This window comes from Moschus berezovskii, chromosome 1, assembly GCF_049115385.1.
Source record: "Moschus berezovskii isolate FMDL1 chromosome 1, NW_MosBer_1.0, whole genome shotgun sequence".
Classification (NCBI taxonomy): domain Eukaryota; kingdom Metazoa; phylum Chordata; class Mammalia; order Artiodactyla; family Moschidae; genus Moschus; species Moschus berezovskii.
The window spans coordinates 28857360-28877845 of NC_142460.1; the positions used below are offsets into that span (position 1 = coordinate 28857360).

At 42.0% G+C, this 20486-nt stretch overlaps 1 protein-coding gene across 6 annotated transcripts in view; it reads left to right on the top strand.

The window, feature by feature from the left end:
- The window catches only part of APP (amyloid beta precursor protein), a 305975-nt gene that overhangs the window by 216486 nt on the left and 69003 nt on the right, over positions 1-20486 (top strand). For all 6 annotated transcript variants that reach the window (XM_055421750.2, XM_055421740.2, XM_055421746.2 and 3 more), the window contains one exon: positions 19894-20022. In XM_055421750.2, coding sequence (XP_055277725.2) covers positions 19894-20022 — 129 coding nt within the window. The remainder of the gene's footprint in view (positions 1-19893; positions 20023-20486) is intronic.

The following is a 20486-nucleotide window of genomic DNA, read 5'->3' on the forward strand; positions in this document are numbered from 1 at the left end:
AATCCATATTTCTTTTTTTTTTTTTAAACCCAAGCTTGGGAGTATGATGTGATGATGTATTTGTGCAACTAGAATTCCTTACTCTACCATGAATTTCATTTGTGAGTCCCAGAGTCTATGTGTTGCTTTATGTTCCATATTTCCTTTTTTGATTAATTACATGCCTACTGACTAATTTATTGAGTGCCCAACCTACAAGTGCACTGTTTGAATCAGAGGCGTGCAGAGCAACACACTCCAGTATTTTTGCCTGGAGAATCCCATGGCCAGAGGAGCGCAGCAGGCTATAGTCCATACATAGAGTCGGACACGACTGAAGTGACTTAGCACGTATATATACTTAAAATATTAAAAGTTGCTAAAACAGTCTATCCTTGTCCTTTCATCCTCCTCCCCCTTCCACTCCCATCCCCTGGAAAAAAAAGTTAGACCACAGTCGTGTCCTTTTATATGCTCAGTCACTCAGTCATGTCCGACTCTTTGTAACCCAATGGACTGTAGCTCGCCAGGCTCCTCTGTCCATGGGATGCTCCAGGCAAGAATACTGGAGTAGTTGCCACTTCCTACTCCAGGGGATCTTCCTGACCCAGGGATGGAACCCGTGTGTCTTATATCTCCTGCATTGACAGGAAGATTCTTTACCATTAGTGCCAACTGGGAAGCCCCACTAGGATAAACTGTTAATCTGTAGAAGGCTAATGACTCTTCTAATGACCAGCTCTTCAAAATTTTCACTTCTCTATATGTTTCCTTGGACGAAAAAAGGAGGTATACTTTTTTCCCCAGAAAAGTTAAATTCCTCTCCAAAGTTGCATCAGTTCAGTTCAGTCACTCAGTCATGTCCGATTCTTTGCAACCCCATGGACTGCAACACACCAGGCCTCCCTGTCCATCATCAACTCCTGGAGCTTGCTCAAACTCATGTCCATTGAGTCGCGATGCCATCCAACCATGTCATCCTCTGTCATCCCCTTCTCCTCCCGCCTTCAATCTTTCCCAGCATCAGAATCTTTTCCAGTGAGTCAGCTCCTCACATCAGGTGGCCAAAGGACTGGAGTTTTAGCTTCAATATCAGTCCTTCCAGTGACTATTCATAAATGATTTCCTTTAAGATTGACTGGTTGCATCTCCTTGCAGTCCAAGGGACTCTCAAGAGTCTTCTCCAACACCACAGTTCAAAAACATCAATTCTTCAGCACTCAGCTTTCTTTATAGTGCAACTCTCACATCCATACCTGACTACAGGAAAAACCATAGCCTTGACTAGACAGACCTTTGTTGGCAAAGCATTGTTTCTGCTTTTTAATATGCTCTCTAGGTCCAAAGAGCATCTTAATTTCATGGCGGCAGTCACCATCTGCAGTGATTTTGAAGCCCAACAAGATAAAGTCTGTTACGGTTTACATTGTTTCTACATCTATTTGCTGTGAAGCAATGGGACTGGATGCCTTGATCTTCTTTTTTTGCATGTTGAGCTTTAAGCCATCTTTTTCACTCTCCTCTTTCAATCCCAAAGAAAGGGAATGCCAAAGAATGCTCAAACTACTGCACAATTGCACTCATCTCACACGCTAGTAAAGTCATGCTCAAAATTCTCCAAGCCAGGCTTCAGCAGCATGTAAACCGTGAACTCCCAGATGTTCAAGCAGGTTTTAGAAAAGGCAGAGGCACCAGAGATCAAATTGCCAACATCCGCTGGATCATGGAGAAAGCAAGAGAGTTTCAGAAAAACATCTATTTCTGCTTCATTGACTATGCCAAAGCCTTTGACTGTGTGGATCACAATAAACTGTGGAACATTCTGAAAGAGATGGGAATCCCAGACCACCTGACCTGCCTCTTGAGAAACCTGTATGCAGGTCAGGAAGCAACAGTTAGAACTGGACATGGAACAACAGACTGGTTCCAAATAGGAAAAGGTGTACGTCAAGGTTGTATATTGTCACCTTGCTCATTTAACTTGTATGCAGAGTACGTCATGAGGAACGCTGGACTGGAAGAAGCACAAGCTGGAATCAAGATTGCTGGGAGAAATATCAATAACCTCAGATATGCAGATGACACTACCCTTATGGCAGAAAGTGAAGAGGAACTCAAAAGCCTCTTGATGAAAGTGAAAGAGGAGAGTGAAAAGGTTGGCTTGAAGCTCAACATTCAGAAAACAAAGATCATGGCATCTGGTCCCATCACTTCATGGGAAATAGATGGAAAAACAGTGGAAACAGTGTCAGACTTTATTTTTTTGGGCTCCAAAATCACTGCAGATGCTGATTGCAGCCATGAAATTAAAAGACGCTTGCTCCTTGGAAGGAAAGTTATGACCAACCTTGATAGTATATTAAAAAGCAGAGACATTACTTTGCCAACCAAGGTCCATCTAGTCAAGGCAATGGTTTTTCCCGTGGTCATGTATGGATGTGAGAGTTGGACTGTGAAGAAAGCTGATCGCCAAAGAATCGATGCTTTTGAACTGTGGTGTTGGAGAAGACTCTTGAGAGTCCCTTATACTGCAAGGAGATCCAACCAGTCCATTCTAAAGGAGATCAATCCTGGATGTTCATTGGAGGGACTGATGCTAAAGCTGAAACTGCAATACTTTGGCCACCTCATGCGACGAGTTGACTCACTGGGAAAGACTCTGATGCTGGGAAAGGTTGGGGGCGGGAGGAGAAGGGGACGACGGAGAATGAGATGGCTGGATGGCATCACCGACTCTGTGGACATGAGTTTGAGTTAACACCGGGAGTTGGTGATGGACAGGGAGGCCTGGCGTGCTGTGATTCATGGGGTCGCGGAGAGTCGGACACGACTGAGCGACTGAACTGAACTGAACTGAACTTTTATCAAGAGGCTCTTTAGTTCCTCTTCGCTTTCTCTCATGAGGGCAGTGTCATCTGCGTATCTGAGGTTATTGATATTTCTCCTGGCAATCTTGGTTCCAGCTTGTGCTTCATCCAGCCCGACATTTCACATGATATATGCTGCCTTTCCTTCTCCAGGGGATCTTCCCAACCCAGGGATCGAGCCCAGGTCTCCCGCATTGCAGACAGATTCTTTACCAGCTGAGCCACTAGGGAAGCCCAGGAATACTGGAGTGGGTAGCCTGCCCCTTGTCTAGCAGATCTTCCCCACCCAGGAATCGAACCAGGATCTCTTGCATTGCAGGTGGATTCTTTACCAACTGAGCTATCAGGGAAGCCCCAATGTACTCTGCATATAAGTTAAATAAGCAGGGTGACAATATACAGCCTTGACATACTCCTTTCCCAATTTGGAACCAGTCCGTTGTTCCATGTCCGGTTCTAACTGTTGCTTCTTGACCCGCATACAGATTTCTCAGGAGGCAGGTCAGGTGGTCTGGTATTCCCGTCTCTAAGAATTTTTCACAGTTTGTTATGGTCCACACAGTCAAAGGCTTTGGCATAGTCAATAAAGTTGCATCACATGTGGTTAAACTTCCATCACCCTTGGAGGCCTGTAAGCTACTGAACATAAATACTGCTTTAAACTAAATTATCACCAAATATAGGACTTTGGCTTCTTACTTTCACAGAGCTCAAATTTAAGCAACTAGTGGCCTCATGAACTATTGATTTAAATACTGTCTGAACCTTCCCTCCTGTAATTGGCAGGGTCTACTTCATAGATGGAGAAAAGATTATTATATTGCCTGACTGTTCAAAATCCTCTGTAATCTGAAGAGAAACTGGAGTTATGTGGGATCCTGTACAGATAAACCAAAGCCTGCATGCATGCTAAGATGCTTCAGTTATGTCTGACTCTGTGACCCCATGGACTTTAGCTCGCCAGGCTCCTCTGTCCATGGCATTCTCCAGGCAACAATACTGAAGTGGATTGCCATGCCCTCCTCCAGGGAACTTTCCTGACCCAGGGACTGAGCCCGCATCTCTTACGTCTCCTGCACTGGCAGGTTCTTTACCACTGTGCCACCTGGGAAGCCCAAAAGGCTGCATAGTAATTTCTGTTTAAAATAAACTTTCTGTTGTAGTTTTAGATCTGAAAAAATTTAGGAGCTCCTAATTATTATGGACTGAAATGTTGTTTAGAAGATGAGAGTCAAAAAAAAGCAAAGCTTTGTTTGTAATTCTAATGTTTTGGGTGTCTTTACGGATAGTCTAAATCTTCTGTTAGAAAGCATCAATTCATATATATATGTCTATCTTTGTGTCTGTGTGCCAGAAGTGGCTTTATGTTTTTTTTCCTGTGTCTCATGAGATATCTTATCCGTACTAAATCTGAATACTAAATACTACATTGCAGCCATTTTATCCATACTAAACTTAACTTCATGCTTGTATCTGATGCTTCATACTCAGACTCTTGACATTTAATTGAGAGAAAAAAAATTGGCAGTTTCTTTAGCACCTGTTCCCTTTTCTTCCTCATTTCTTTTCCTTTTTTTTTTTTGACGTATAGTTGACTTACATTATATTAATTTCTGGTATAAAACCTAATAATGTGTTTTTTATGTTTTGTAGATTGCATATCATACAAAGTTATTCTAATATTGCTGACTGTGTTCCCCATGTCGTGCATTGCATCTCTGAGACCGTTCCTTCTATAACTGGCAGTTTCTTCCTCGTAATCTCCTTCACCAACCTCACCCATTCTTTCTCTCCTCCTGCGGGGGACCATTAGTTTGTTCTCTGTATCTGTGAGTCTGTTTCCGTTTTGCTGTATTTGTTGATTTCTTCTGTTGTGTTGGATTCCCCATATAAGTGAAAACCACAGTATTTGTCTTTGATTTATTTCACTAGGCGTAAAATGCCCCCTCCCCCACCCAGGTCCATCCTTGTTGTCACAAATGACAAAATTTCGTTCTTTTTTTACAGCTGATATTCCTGTGTGTGTGTGTATACCACATGTTCTTTCTCTAGTATCTGGCACTTAGGTCTCTTCTATATCTTGGCTACTGTAAATAAGGCTTCTACGAACATTGCAGTGCATGTACCTTTCCAAATTAGGGTCTTCATTTCCTTTGTATAGGGCTTCCCTTTGGAGAAGGCAATGGCAAGCCACTCCAGTGTTCTTGCCTGGAGAATCCCAGGGACAGGGGAGCCTTGTGGGCTGCCGTCTATGGGGTCACACAGAGTCGGACACGACTGAAGTGACTTAGCAGCAGCAGCAGCAGGGCTTCCCTTAAAACTCAGTTGGTGACGAATTTGCCTGTAATTCAGGAGACGCAGATTCAGTCCCTGGGTCAGGAAGGCCCCCTGGAGAAGGGCATGGCAATCCACTTCAGTATTCTTGCCTGGAGAATTCCATGGACAGAGGAGCCTGGTGGGCTACAGTCCATGGGATCACAGAGCCAGACACAACTGAGCGACTAACACTTTCACTATTACTTCCTTGGTGTAAATAATGAAGGGTCAATCACAGGATCATATGGTAAATCTATTTTTAATTTTTGAGAAATCTGCATGCTGTTTTCCATAATAGCTCTACCAATTCACACTCCCACTAAGAGTATACTAGATCATTTCAGCCAAATGTTAAATTTTGTTGAGATTCCTGAAATGTCTTCATACAATTCTTTAGTGGATTCTTTGTGAGGTTTACTATTAAGGAGCATGCTTTTTTCCCTACATTGAGATTTTGCTCAATACTATTGTATAAACTTTAACATTAGGGTAATATATGTTTGATAAAAAAGTAGCAATTGTTGGAGAAAATAAAGGCCAGCAATTTTTTTTTAAAAGGACAGTAATTAGTTGGTGTGTCATGCCAGGCAAACTAGTGACAGTGTGAGGAAGTGCCAACTAAGTCAGTCAATATAATGGATAAAGTGAAAATCATTTGCTGAGATCTTAAACGTGAAAGTATTGAGGAAGATGAGTACTAAGTTTGACATTCCACCTTTAAGTTTTGAGTATAATCAGAATTTTGTAAAGCTGATCAGAATGTACTTAAAAGACTGCCAGCCTGAAAATCATCTTTGGGAATTTATATATTTATTATTCATTCATTCATCACTCATTGCTTTTTAGTTGAGATTTGTAAAAATCGGTAAGCACAAGGGAACATGTTAACTTAAGAGCTTTTAAGGACAGACTTCATATCAAACGGTTGGTAGAAAGACAAATGGGAGAATTTGCATTTATTAGACAAAGTCCTATAAACTATGCTTTGTGGTTTGCGTGCTATTCCAGAAAAGCCTCCCTGTATCACCTCCTTATCTTGCTTTGAATCTTTACCAAGCTGAATAAAGAGATCTTACTAAAGACCAGTGGGAAGTGTGTAATGAGAGACAGTAGTGTTTTCTGTTTTTAATTGAATTTGAATTAAGTTATATAGAAAAGTAAGACGTGTATAAGCAAGGCATCAGCTTGAAAGCTGTCCTGTGCCTCTGAGTCCATGTTCATCACCCAGATTCCCTCCACAGCACAGCCTCACTTAGTCATGGCTTCTGAGTCAAAATAGCTCTTCATTCGATGCTGTCAAACAGACAGTCCTGGGATATGTCATATTTTGCTCAGCAAAGGTTGCAAGTGCTGTGCCGTGCTAGGACTCCTCAGTGGTGGCTGACTCTTTGTCACCCTGTGGACTGCAGCACGCCAGGCTCCTCTGTCCATGGACTTCTCTAGGCAGGAATACTGGAATGGGTTGCTGTGCCCTCTTCCAGGGAATCTTCCCAACCCAGGGATTACATCCATGTTTCTTATGTCTCCTACATTGGCTGGCAGGTTCTTTACCATACCTATTTTTGTTCATTCTTAAAAACCCGTTCAGTTCAGTTTAGTCGCTCAGTCGTGTCTGGCTTTTTGAGACCCCATGAACCACAGCACGCCAGGCCTCCCTGTCCATCATCAACTCGCGGAGTTGACTCAAACTCATGTCCATTGAGTCAGTGATGCCATCCAACCATCTCATTCTCTGTCGTCCCCTTCTCATCCTGCCCTCAGTCTTTCTCAGCATCAGGGTCTTTTCAAATTGAGTCAGCTCTTTGCATCATGTGGCCAAAGTATTGGATTTTCAGCTTCAACATCAGTCCTTCCAATGAACACCCAGAACTGATCTTCTTTAGGGTGGGCTGGTTGAACCTTCTTGCAGTCCAAGGGACTCTCACAAGTCTTCTTCAACACCACAATTCAAAACCATAAATTCTTTGGCACTCAGCTTTCTTTATAGTCCGACTCTCACATCCATACATGACTACTGGAAAAACCATAGCCTTGACTAGATGGACCTTTGTTGGCAAAGTAATGTCTCTGCTTTTTAATGTGCTGTCTAGGTTGGTCATAACTTTCCTTCCAAGGAGTGTCTTTTAATTTCATGGCTGCAGTCACCATCCACAGTGATTTTGGAGCCCAAAAAAACAAAGTCTGCCACTGTTTCCACTGTTTCCCCATCTATTTCCCATCAAGTGATGGGACCGGGTGCCATGATCTTAGTTTTCTGAATGTTGAGCTTTAAGCCAACTTTTTCACTCTCCTCTTTCACTTTCATCAAGAGGCTTTTGAGTTCCTCTTCACTTTCTGCCATAAGGGTGGTGTCATCTGCATATCTGCGGTTATTGATATTTCTCCTGGCCATCTTGATTCCAGCTTGTGCTTCATCCAGCCCAGCGTTTCTCATGATGTTTTAAAACCCATTTTGAAGACATAAATATTTCAGTTTTTTAAACAAATGCATAGTATGTTATTTAACAATCCAGCGGGTACTTAATGTCTGGTCTTACAGTTATCTGCTCTACAGAACCGATAGCAGTAAGAGATCCTCCCCCTAGAAACATGCATGTGTGCACACAGAAATTACACAGGGTTTCAGAAAGTTCACTCATTTTAGGAAGCTCCTCCATGGATCAGTTTAAAGGTCCTAGGTTATATTTGGATTTCTGTAAGTGTAGGGGAGCAAAATTTACCACCCCAGAATGTGTCTCTTTGGCACAAGGATTAACTTAGGCTGATTATTTTTGAGGCCCAAAAGACTTGGGGAGAATCTTTGAACTTCCTTGCACCTAAGTGCCTAAAAGAATGTAGACAGAGGACCTGTTTGAGGGAGGGAGTTGTCACCATAAGTAACTAGAGTATGAACTACGTGTGTAGACAGGGAGGAAAGTCTGTTAAAATTCTGTGTCCCATTGTCTCTGCATGGCCCAGCAAACATTTGTTTACCAAGCATTTGATTTCTTTCCCCACCTCTCCGTGTTAATTGCCTTCCTCTCCTTTGAAGTCCCAAACCTCCAACATCCTCTTGTCTTTAGCTGAGAGTAGTATGTAAGGTCAGAGAAGGCGATGGCATCCCACTCCAGTACTCTTGCCTGGAAAATCCCATGGATGGAGGAGCCTGGTGGGCTGCAGTCCATGGGGTCGCTAAGGGCCGGACACAACTGAGCGACTTCACTTTCACTTTTCACTTTCATGCTTTGGAGAAGGAAATGGCAACCCACTCCAGTGTTCTTGCCTGGAGAATCCCTGGGACGGGATAGCCTGGTGGGCTGCCATCTATGGGGTCGCACAGAGTCGGACATGACTGAAGCGACTTAGCAGCAGCAGTATTTAAGGTGGGGCTTTCTGCCATTTTGGTGTACTACTCAGTTTTCCTGGGTCTTTCCCATGTATACATGTTGTTCAACTCTTGTTTGATTTTCCTCCTCTTAATCTATCTCATGTCAATTTAATTCTTAGATCAGCCAGAATAACCTGGAAGCCTAGAAGAAAATTTCTTCCTCCCCAGCATAAGCTTTATCTTGAGTTTCCTTATACTGTTTCTAGCAAGTCAGACGGAGAAGGCAATGGCAAGTCACTCCAGTTCTCTTGCCTAGAAAATCCCATGGATGGAGGAACCTGGTAGGCTGCAGTCCGTGGGGTTGCTAAGGGTCAGACACGACTGAGCGACTTCACTTTCACTTTTCACTTTCACACATTGGAGAAGGAAATGGCAACCCACTCCAGTGTTCTTGGCTGGAGAGTCCCAGGCACGGGGGAGCCTGGTGGGCTTCCGTCTATGGGCTCACACAGAGTCGGACACGACTGAAGTGACTTAGCAGCAGCAGCAAGTCAGAGCCCTGTGGTTAGATCAAGGGTGGTTAGGTAGTATGAGAAGATGGTGAAATTGAAAGAAATACACACGTGCCTATCTTTGAACATGGTGTAGCCACTTAGAGGATTTGTGAAGTAAAAATGCCAAAATCTAAGTGTGAATATACAAGATTGAAGCATACTTTTGCAACTCTCTCTTAAGAAATCAAGAGTGTGTCACAGTTGGCATTTGTCAGATGATCAGACCACTTGACAAATCTTCCCAAGGGTCTGTGGTATTTTAAAACATCTTTTGTTTACGATTTCTTCCTCAACTCTGTGGGCTTTGCCGTCTGGGTTGCATTAATATTCCTGTTCATCGTTAAGTGCTTCAATATGTCTCACTGCGTAACTAAATAAGAATTGAAGATATACAAAGGCAAACAATTTCTGGCCCCTCTTTGCTCGCCTGTCAGCAGATCAGGCTCTGTGTCCAGTTGATCTAAGCTGATCCAAAAACCAGGCCCTAAATTTCAGTTCTGTATGTTGTCTTCACTAATGTGTAGCTGGGGTCTGTGTAACTAAAGGAAGAACTGTTTACTGTCAGTACTCTGATACCAAATATGTGGGAGGCTTTCCCTCACATGAAAGAATTCTGATACTCACAACCCCTAGTTCATGTAGATCCCCATGGGTTAAGGGTTCAAAGCCAGTCACAAATCCCAGATTTTCACCTTGTATTTCCGATGGACTAGCTGTAAATCTGGAGAAGGCAATGGCAAGCCACTCCAGTACTCTTGCCTAGAAAATCCCATGGATGGAGGAGCCTGGTAGGCTGCAGTCCGTGGGGTCGCTAGGGGTCGGACACGACTGATCGATTTCACTTTCACTTTTCACTTTCACACATTGGAGAAGGAAATGGCAACCCACTCCAGTGTTCTTGCCTGGAGAATCCCAGGGACGGGGGAGCCTGGTGGGCTTCCGTCTATGGGGTCACACAGAGTCAGACACGACTGAAGTGACTTAGCAGCAGCTGTAAATTGGTTGGAGGGGGACCTTCCTCAGGTTTGATAATTCACTGGAAAAACTCACAGTAAGAAGTTTATTTACTCCTAACAGTTTATTAAAAAGGATAGGACTCGGGGACAGCCAGATGGATGAGACTATAGAGCAAGATGTGTGGGTAAGGGGTAAGGAGTCTGCACACCCTCTCCAGACTTGGTACCCTCCTCACACCCCAATGTGTTCTCCAACCTGGAAGTTCTGTGCATTCCATTGCTAAGGGGTTTTTGGTGGGGAAGATTCCAGTAGATAACCATGAATGATTAAATCATTGACCACTGGTGGTTAAACTCAATCTGCAGCCCCTCTCCCCTCCCTGGAGGTCAGATAATGTGGCTGAAAGCTGCTGCTGCTGCTGCTAAGTCACTCTACAGCCCCTCAAATCACAGGGTTAGTTCCTTCAGCATCCAGTTCCCATCCTCCAAGAATCACCTCGTTAGCACATGAAGCACCCTCCAAGAGTCTAATAAGCTCTCCTGTCTGGAACCAAAGACTGAGACCAAATATTAAAACAAAAGATGCTCTGGTCACCAGATTTTACAAGGGCATTAGGAGCTCTGTGTCAGGAACTGGGGGCGGAGACCAAACATGTATTTCATCTTATGTCACAGTCACCAAAATCAGTTATTTCTGAGAACTAGCAAAATATCCCAGAAAAAAAAATTATGAAACCTACCGGATTTGACAAAGAGTCCAAACACCCCTCATTTGTGAATGACAGGATTAAAACCACCCTTATTTTCTATATTTTAGAGTAGAGTATAAACACCTGTCTTTAATTTCCAAGTTTGCCATCTTACAGCTTGGAATAAGTGGCTTCATTAAGAAGACCTTCTCTTCCGTTTGCAGATTGGGGTTAATTATTCTACTCTTTTTGCGATTAACATTGTTCTCGCTTTTTGTTAGCTATAATTAGAAGAACAAAGGGATTAATCTAAAGTTGAGATGAGACCATGAAGTAGAAAGATACTTTGCTCCCCAAGAAGAGAAAGATTGTTAGGATAGAATATATAGAGGCTTTGGTACCTTGTCCCTGCTCGGAAGTCATCTGCCTTCTTGTGGAGGAGGGAAGGGATGGGAGATGGCCTTGCCTGAGTACTGCTGTGCTGCGTTACGACAGGGGAAGCCAAACAGTAATCTGGATATACTGGGAGGGAGTGTACCTAATGCCTCCATATTACCAAAGCTGGAGGAAACACTGGATGGAGCCTGTCATGAGAATTTATCTCATTTCTCCTATTGCTTGTACAAGATTTCTGTGTTCAACCTGACATAGAATTGTCATTCACCTTCTTATACCATGTTAACCTGCAAAAAGCATTTATGTTCTTCTGAAGAAAGAAATAGGCATGAATTTTGCAGCAGACTTAAAAATTTAGCTCAGCTGAAAGCACAGCAGGTAAAGAATCTGCCTGCAATGCAATAGACATAGGAGACACAGGTTCAATTCCTGATTCAGGAAGATCCCCCTGGCAGAGGGCATGGCAGCCCTCTCCAGTATTCTTGTCTGGAGAATCCCATGGACAGAGGAGCCCGGCGGGCTACAGTCCCTGGGGTCACAAAGAGTCGGGCACGACTGAGCACCGGCAAAGACAGACAGACCTAACTTTAAAGATGATCACAGCTGTGATGATCCAAAGGTTCTAGTGGAAGCTCCCCAAGTGTTTTTTGTTCTTCCGGTTTTTCTTGCAACAGTGAGAATGCATGTGAAATGCTGAGGGAGGTCTCCACGGCAAAATAAACTCAACCAAGACCATCTCAAGCCGAAAGAGGTTTTTTTAAAAACCTTAAAGGTGTTTTTTAAATCTGCACACAGAGATTTTATACATTTTACATTTATGTGCTCAAGATAGCCCAAAGTCCAAGATGCAGAACTGAAAATAATGGCCCTGAACCTCCTTGTGAAAACAGGAGAGAACTGCTTTTTCTTGATAGGTGATTAACTTCCCCAGACACAGTCTTGAAAACCACTAGGGTACAATTTAATGCTCCAGGAAAGGATTTTCTGAATACGTCCCTTGTGACCTGGAAAGGTTAGGGTGCTTTCCCATAAAAGGACTCATTTACTTCCTTCTTTTTGGCAGGATTGTGCTTGGGGCTTTTAAAGGCTCTTGACAGATCATTCCCTCCCATCAGGAGATGGTTTCAGGCATAAGTGTCTGTTATGATAAGAGGCCAGATTTCTGCATCAGATATCATGCCATGAAGAGGCACAGGGGGCTGAATGGTCATGTATTCATGTACCTCCATATGAATTGTGGAATCGAAAGCAAGCCACTCAGACGTGATTGGCGTTGAGTGTGTGTGATTGATGCAAAATCCATGGATACCAAATTTATAAAATTGCATAAAAGAATGAAGTTTAAAAGTCAATACATGTGAGAAGTGGATATATTAATTTTTAAAATTACTTATTATAGGAAAGGTCTTCCCTGGTGGCTTAGTGGTAAAGAATCCACCTGCCAAGGCAGAATACGCAAGTTCATTCCTGTGTCAGGAAGATCCCCTGGAGAAAGAAATGGCAAACCACTCCAGTATTCTTGCCTGGGAAATCCCTTGGACAGAGGAGCCTGGCAGGCTGTAGTCCATGGGGTCACAAAAAAGTCAGACACAACTAAGCTATTAAATAACAACAATTAGAGGGGGGAAAGCTGTGAAATTTCTTACAAAATTCCATACATCAGCCTGACATCAAAACCCACACCACAAGAAGACAACCAGTAACATCTTTTGAAATTAAGGAAATTTATCTTGTTGACACTAGTTTGAATATGCTGTAGTCTACGAAATATTTTCTGAGAAGAGTTCCCCTGCTGAAACAGCTCCCTGAAGGACCCCAACACACAGGGAAGATAGATTGATATGTCCCATGAAAATTTGGAATGCATCTCTTCTTGGTTGAGAGATACTGCGAAGGATATATTTTGCTGCTGAAACTACTTATGCAGTTATATTTAGCTCTGGGTTATTCATTAATTTAATTAGCATTTTTTGACAACCAAATTGTGCCAGGAACAAGAGCTGGCGATATTTTACTCTGCCGTTCCAAGAAAGGGAGATGGTTAATGTTCCAAAATGTAAATCTTTTATTTTCAGATTAAGTATAATCCATTTTAGTAAGCCTACTCTTAATCCTTCAGTCCTGTCCAACTGTTTGGAACCCCATAGACTATAGCCTTCCGTGGATAGAGGAGCATGGCAGGCTACAGGCCATAGGGTTGCAAAGAGTCAGATACAACTGAAGCAACTGAGCGTACACGCAGACACTCTTAATCCTTGAAGAAATTTCTTTTTGAAATGATTTGTTGTTAATTCAGTGTGATTGTGAAGTGAATTTAATGCATATTGAAAAGGGCCACATCTGATGTAAATTGATACTTCGTAATTATGGACTAAACACTTGCAGAAACAATAGTGACAATACAAAAGGATTGGATATAATTAGTCCCCCTGGGGCAGATCTTTCCCTTTTATCATCTCTGTTCTTTGCTATAAATTTTAATAATAAGATTAGCCATTCAATGGCAATATAACCAGATTGCAGTATTAATACATAGAACATCTGTACTGTAAAATTAGGGAAATTTGCAGGAAAAAAATGTTATTATAGAAGATGTAAAGAGAATGAATGAAATTATATGCATAGAGGTTAAAAACATGCTTCTTAATCTCTGCTTACTGTCAATATCCTTATGATGAGCCGCTGAATTCTTAAGCTAGTTTTTCTAAACATCTGAATAATCCTGTCTTAAATGTAAGGATTATAACAATAGAAATACTTTAATAGAATATACTTCTATAGAGATATCAGGTATTTTTCCTATCATTTCTGTGTGACTGTTTCTGCACTTTTAATTAAAATTTTAAATTATTCACCTTTGTCCTAAGATGATGAAATAAAAATCTCTAAACAATGGAAGGTTCCTGTTATACTACTATTCTGCCTAAAAGTTGTAAAGACTGTTACTCTTGTAAATGAAACATGCATGAATCATATATCAGAAGCAGAATTCTTTTTCTTTTTTTTTTAACTAAAGCAAATGAAAATATAAAGGTACAGGTGAACGTTATTTTTCTTTCTTACCTAAAATAGCATTTGTTTTTGAAGTGTCAACATAACTGCTTTTTTATCTAGGATGCTTCATCTGCCTACTCCACCATAACAACTAATCTGATTTTTATATTTTTCATTTCTAAATAACATGGGTCTTTACAAATAAGTTTCCAGAAAGAATCTTGTAATTCATTCAATGGGGGACCTCAGAGTGTCTTTCTGAAAATCATCGTGAATTCTCCTGTTCTGAGGTGTAGGCAGTGGGAGGGAAAGGCTGGTGTTTGTATAGATGCCCATGCGATGTGTATCTGAGCTTGCATAAACAGTGATGAGGTCATGGCGTTCTCTGGGCTCTTGGGGCTCCTTATCCTCCCAGGAGTTTTGTTCCCGGGCAGAGAGAAGCCTGGACTGTCATGAGAGCCCAGTGTGCTACTGTTTCATTGTCAAGCTCTAGGGATTTGCGGTGGGAGGAAGTTAGGAATATATTTCTGAATGTGTTTCTGAAGCATATAAAGAAATGTCGGTATCAAATGAGATAAGCAATTTTAAACATCTCAACACATTCACCATTTAGTTATCCATTTTAGTAGAAGATAAGGATGGATTTAGAATTAGAATCTGTGAATGTCACAAAAGCCTAACTTCTCATTAATGCCTTTAATCTTTTTCCAGTAATACTAAACAGATTGACAGAGGACCTTTCTATCTTGCTATTTCTCCTCCCTACATCTGAGGCATTAGCTAAAGCACAGCAGAATGCCAAAAACCAAGGATGGCATTTCCGAGATTGAATAAATCTGGATGATTTTCAACACAATTAAAAGGGCAGATATTAGTGTGTCCCAAAAGAATATTTTCTGCGCTTATAAGAACTGGAAATCCAGGCGAGGACATCTAGAACAGACTCTTCATTTCTAACTATTCAGCAACCTCCTTCAGTTTTCAGCTCTATAGGTTACTTTGTGGAATGGTCCATTTTAGAGTTTCCTTGAAAGGCAGGATCATGTAGTGATCAGGAGATTGGGCCTGGGCCGTAGAGCCAGAGTTGGTCTACCTGTTCTTGGCTCTACTCCTGACTAGTTCTGTGACTAAATGTAACCAGCTTCATAGCCGTTACCTCCTTTGTGCCTTGTTAGTTTCATCAATGAAATGGGTTGACCCGCTGTACCTCTGTCATACGGTTGATAGGAAGATTGTGAATTACTGTGCACGAAGTCCTTGAAGCGCACTGTCTTATTCATATAAGCAGTCAATAAATGTTGAACTGCCATGGCTTAGACAAGAGAAATAGGGGAGGCAAGACTGTAGAAAAAATGTTTACTGAGTAGCTACTGTAGATGCAACGTTATGCTGAGTAACTAACACACAGCATTTTTTTTTTTTGACTGTTCAACAGGGCCCCACTTTTTTTATAAAATAATTTTATAAAAATAGTATGTAAATGTATTTGTAGTATTGATACAGTTTTGTCTCCTGATGATAGAATAATGGGTGGTTTTAAGTTTCTTCGTGCTCTTTTATGTACCTGGATTATCTTCAGAGAAGGTATATAATTTTATTTATTTTTAATTTTAATTTTGAGATATTAGAAGTGTATACACTACAAGGAATAGTATGAAAATATGTTTTAAAAATATAGATTATGTATCCATAACCCAAATATAAATTATTATCATATTGGTACATTTGCATCAGTTCTTCTTTTCACCATTCAAATGATTTTTTCATGTAATTTTTATATTATATCAGAGTAGTGTTGATTGGGGACTTCCCTGGTGGCTCAGTGGTAAAGAATCCCCCTGCCAGTGCAAGACACACAGGTTCAATCCCTGAGTCGGGAAGATCCCCTGGAGAAGGGAATGGCAACCCACTCCAGTATTCTTGCCTGGGAAATTCCATGGATAGAGGAGCCTGGCGGGCTACAGTCCGGGAAGTCACAAAAGAGTTGGTCACAACTGAGTGATTAAAGCAACAGCAATTGTTGATTTACAGTGTTGTGTTAGTTTCAGTAACAAACAATATTTTTCATCCCCATGTATGCCTATGAAAGATCGTTATCTCGATGGCACAGATGAGGAAACGGAGGCTTAGGTAGTTTGAGACTCATGTTTATTTTTAAATTGATGTTAATAACCACAAGTGGGAGTCTGTACTGTTTGTGGTGACAGTGGAAAAAAGCCGGGGGTTGGGGGAGAGACTCAAATGTCACTTATTAGAATTTAGCTTCAGGCATCAAGGCCAGTTTGGAGCTGTTATATCCTGGTGCCCATGCTCAGGGGTGACAGTCCTGAGGACCGCCTTGTAGAAACATTTATAGGTGACTGACTACCAAAAAATAAAGAAGAAAAGAGAGTTATGATGAAAAACAATCCTTATGGTCACTTGAAGCATTTTTTTCTTATGTGAACTCTTAAAAGAAAAAAAAGTTCTATTTTCTTCAAAACAACAAAACCTTTTCAAGAATTAAAAAATGAAACTGAGCAACTGAGAAACCATATTCAGCCAAGCAGTTGCACCAGTAAGAGGCTGGGGCACCTTGGATGACTGCAATTATTTGCAATCCTGTCTGTCTCCAACCTTGGAAGTATAATTGCAGTAGAACTGAAGGAGTTTCTTAGGCCTTGGTGCTGAATAATGAAGCAAGTGTGCAGGCCATGCAATATCCTGTTTGCTCAATCCCACATATAAAATATCCATCACATTCAACAGTACTCAGCTTTTGATTTCTGACCCAAAAATTACCTTTACCAAATCAGTTTGTATAAACCTAGGCTTCCCTGGTGGCTCAGATAGTTAAGAATCCACCTGTAATACAGGAGACCTAGGTTCGATCCCTGGGTCAGGAAGATCTCCTGGAGAAGGGTATGGCTACTCATTCCAGTATTCTTGCCTGGAGAATTGCATGGACAGAGGAGCCTGGTGGGCTAAGGTCCATGGAGTCACAAAGAGTCGGACACAACCGAGCAACTTTGACTTTATATAAACCTATCGCCTTTTACATGTATATTATCAATGGAGTTTGTCAGTTGTTATTTCTTTTACTGCTTTTCTCCTTTTAAAAAGGTTTAAAAGATCATTCTCTAATCTGTAGGGTAAACCAGATTTCACAGTAGCAATGAGGATTGTAATGATGGGCTGCCAAGCACTATGTTTCAAGCTGTGATGTCTGCCATTTTTGGAGATTATGGAGAAGCACATTGCTTCCAGGATAAAAGGAAGAAAGAAGGCAGATGAGCCCAGGTTTACTTTCTTTTAGTTGTGTTTATTTATTTGTTTTCTTAAGCGTAGGAGTATGACCTGTGGAAGGCATGAAAGTGAAAGTTGCTCAGTCACATCCAACTCTTTGTGACAGTCCTTGGAATTCTCCAGGCCAGAATATTGGAGTGGGTAACCTTTTAGCTTTTCCCTTCTCCAGGGGATCTTCCCAACCCAGAGATTAAATCCAGGCCTCCTCCATTGCAGGCAGATTCTTTACCAGCTGAGCCACAGGGGAAGCCCAAGAATACTGAAGTGGGTAGTCTATCCCTTCTCCAGCAGATCTTCCCAACCCAGGAATCAATCAGCGTCTCCTGCCTTGCAGGCAGATTCTTTACCAACTGAGCTATCAGGGAAGGCATGGAAGCCAATTCAGATCACCCTCTCTGAGTCAAGCACTCTGTATCGTGTGTGATTCTTAATACAGAAAGACCAAACCTGGCCCTTGAGAAGCTCACAGTTGAAGAGGGCAGTTAGAATATCTGTCTGAATTCCCCAGGTAAGAATCCTGGAGTTGGGTAGTCATTTCCTTCTCCAGGGGATCTTCCCGACCTAGGGATCGAACCAGGTCTCCTGCATTGCAAGCAGATTCTTTACTGTCCAAGCCATCAGGGAAGCCCATATTATTTAAAAGCTTGTATTAAATGCAATAATGAGGGTTTGCAAAGCATTTCCTAGGAGCACAGGGAAAGGATACCTACCACTTTTGCCTGGGATGTCAGGGAAGTGGTCCCAAAGTTAAGCAACAAGAGACAGGGAGACACATTCCATAAAGTACTGGGAAACACACACACACCATCTCTGTGAATAAATTCTGTACCTTCCAACTGATTTTCAAGGCACCATAGGTTAATAACTAGATAGACCCAAATGGCCAAATTCTGTTTCTGACATGGACTTCCACAGGTAATTTTTGTTTGTTTTAATGAAGAGGAAGCATGTATCTTTGGAAATCGTTTTTAAAACTCACATAGTATAATGCATGTAGCAGTAGAATTGTTAAAGACAGAGAAAGTAGACCTTGTCCTTTTTAAAAAAAAAAAATTAGGATGAATGCTTTCAAGTAAGACTGGAATAAAAATGGAATGGAACCAATTAGAAAAAAATAGAAGCACTTAAGAAGAAACTTAATTGTTGCTGAAAGAATTAGAATCTGATCACATGGAAAGATTTTAATTAAACTCCAGAGTAAAATAAAACATTGGCCTTTCTCCTAGGAAAATATGATGTCTCTTAGAATTTATCAGCTATTCCTTACCCTGCAAATTCGTGGTGATTGTCTATTATTTTTCTCAGTTTGATTATTACCTGTTAATGATGGTAGGATTACTTGTGCAGCAATAACTGCTGAGACAACCATTCAGTTCAGTTCAGCCACTCAATCGTGTCTGACTCTTTGCGACCCCGTGGACTGTAGCACGCCTGGCCTCCCTGTCCATCACCAACTCCCGGAGTTCACTCAAACTCATGTCCATTGAGTCGGTGATGCCATTCAACCATCTCATCCTCTGTCATCCCCTTCTCCTCCTGCCCACAATCTTTCCCAGCATCAGAGTATTTTCAAATGAGTCAGTTCTTCACAGCAGGTGGCTAAAGTATTGGAGTTTCAGCCTCAGCATCAGTCCTTCCAATGAATATTCAGGATTGATTTCCTCTAGGATGGACTAGTTGGATCTCCTAGCTGTCCAAGGGACTCTCAAGAGTCTTCTCCAACACCACAGCTCAAAAGCATCAATTCTTCGGCGCTAAGCTTTCTTTATAGTCCGACTCTCACATCCATTTCCAGTAGTCATGTATGGATGTGAGAGTTGGATATGAGACAACCATTAAGACTGTACAAATAGAAATGTAGTCTCAAGTGTCCCTGTACATTTGGGTGGGAAAATGGGAAGGACCTAAGTTAAATCTGACAGATCCAGAATCAACTCTCTAGGCTTCTCTGGTGGCTCAGGGGTTAAGAATCCACCTGCCAATGCAAGGGACACCAGTTTGATCCCTGATCCCCGAAGATCCCACATGCCTTGGAGCAACTAAGCCCGAGGGCCACAGTTAATGAGCCTGTGCTCTCGAGCTCAGGAGTCACAGCTGCTGCTGAAGCCCACATGCCCAAAAGCTTGGACTTGACCACAAGAGGAGCTACCGCTATAAGAGGCCTGCGCACTGCACCTAGAGAGTAGCCTGAGCAGCAACAAAGAACTAGCATGGCCAAAAGTTTTTAAAATTCAACTCTTCTTCAGTAACAGAAGGCACTGTTTTAAAGGGAATTGTTAACAAGGACAGCCATCGTATGTGTCAAGTGCTAAGTGCTCTTATAGAAATGAAAAGTGGCCAATTGAATAAAGAATTACCTCGGAAGAGGGGAGTGGAGAATTGTTTGAAAAGGAGAATTGCAAAAAAAAAGAAAAAAAATGGACCCACAGTGCTTTCACATCATGGGATGAATTAGTGGGCCCTCTGACCCCAAAGCATTTAGATAAAGCAATATTTTGGACAAATCTGAACATTTCTTTTTTTTTTTTTTTTCATTTTTGCCCCCTACAGCCTCGTCATGTGTTCAACATGCTAAAGAAGTATGTCCGTGCCGAACAGAAAGACAGACAGCACACCCTAAAGCATTTTGAACATGTTCGCATGGTGGATCCAAAGAAAGCTGCTCAAATCCGATCCCAGGTAAGCACAGAGTGTGGTAGTCATGCCACTTGAACAATTCAGCGTCCTTGCTCTTTGAATTGAATCTTCAGGTATTCCCAGACTAGCCATGGGTGTTGGACCTCTATAGCAAGAGTCCTTTGCTGTTGCTGTTGCTAAGTCACTTCAGTCGTGTCCGACTCTGTGTGACCCCATAGACGGAAGCCCACCAGCCTCCCCCATCCCTGGGATTCTCCAGGCAAGAACACTGGAGTGGGTTGCCATTTCCTTCTCCAACGTGTGAAAGTGAAGGTGAAATCGTTCAGTCGTGTCCGACCCTTCGCGACCCCACGGACTGCAGCCTTCCAGGCTCCTCCATCCATGGGATTTTCCAGGCAAGAGTACTGGAGTGGCTTGCCATTGCCTTCCTGGGAAATTCTAAAGGCTTGTCCTAGGGCAGCATGTGATTTGGCACTTTCTGAGTTATAAAAATAACAAAGACTATA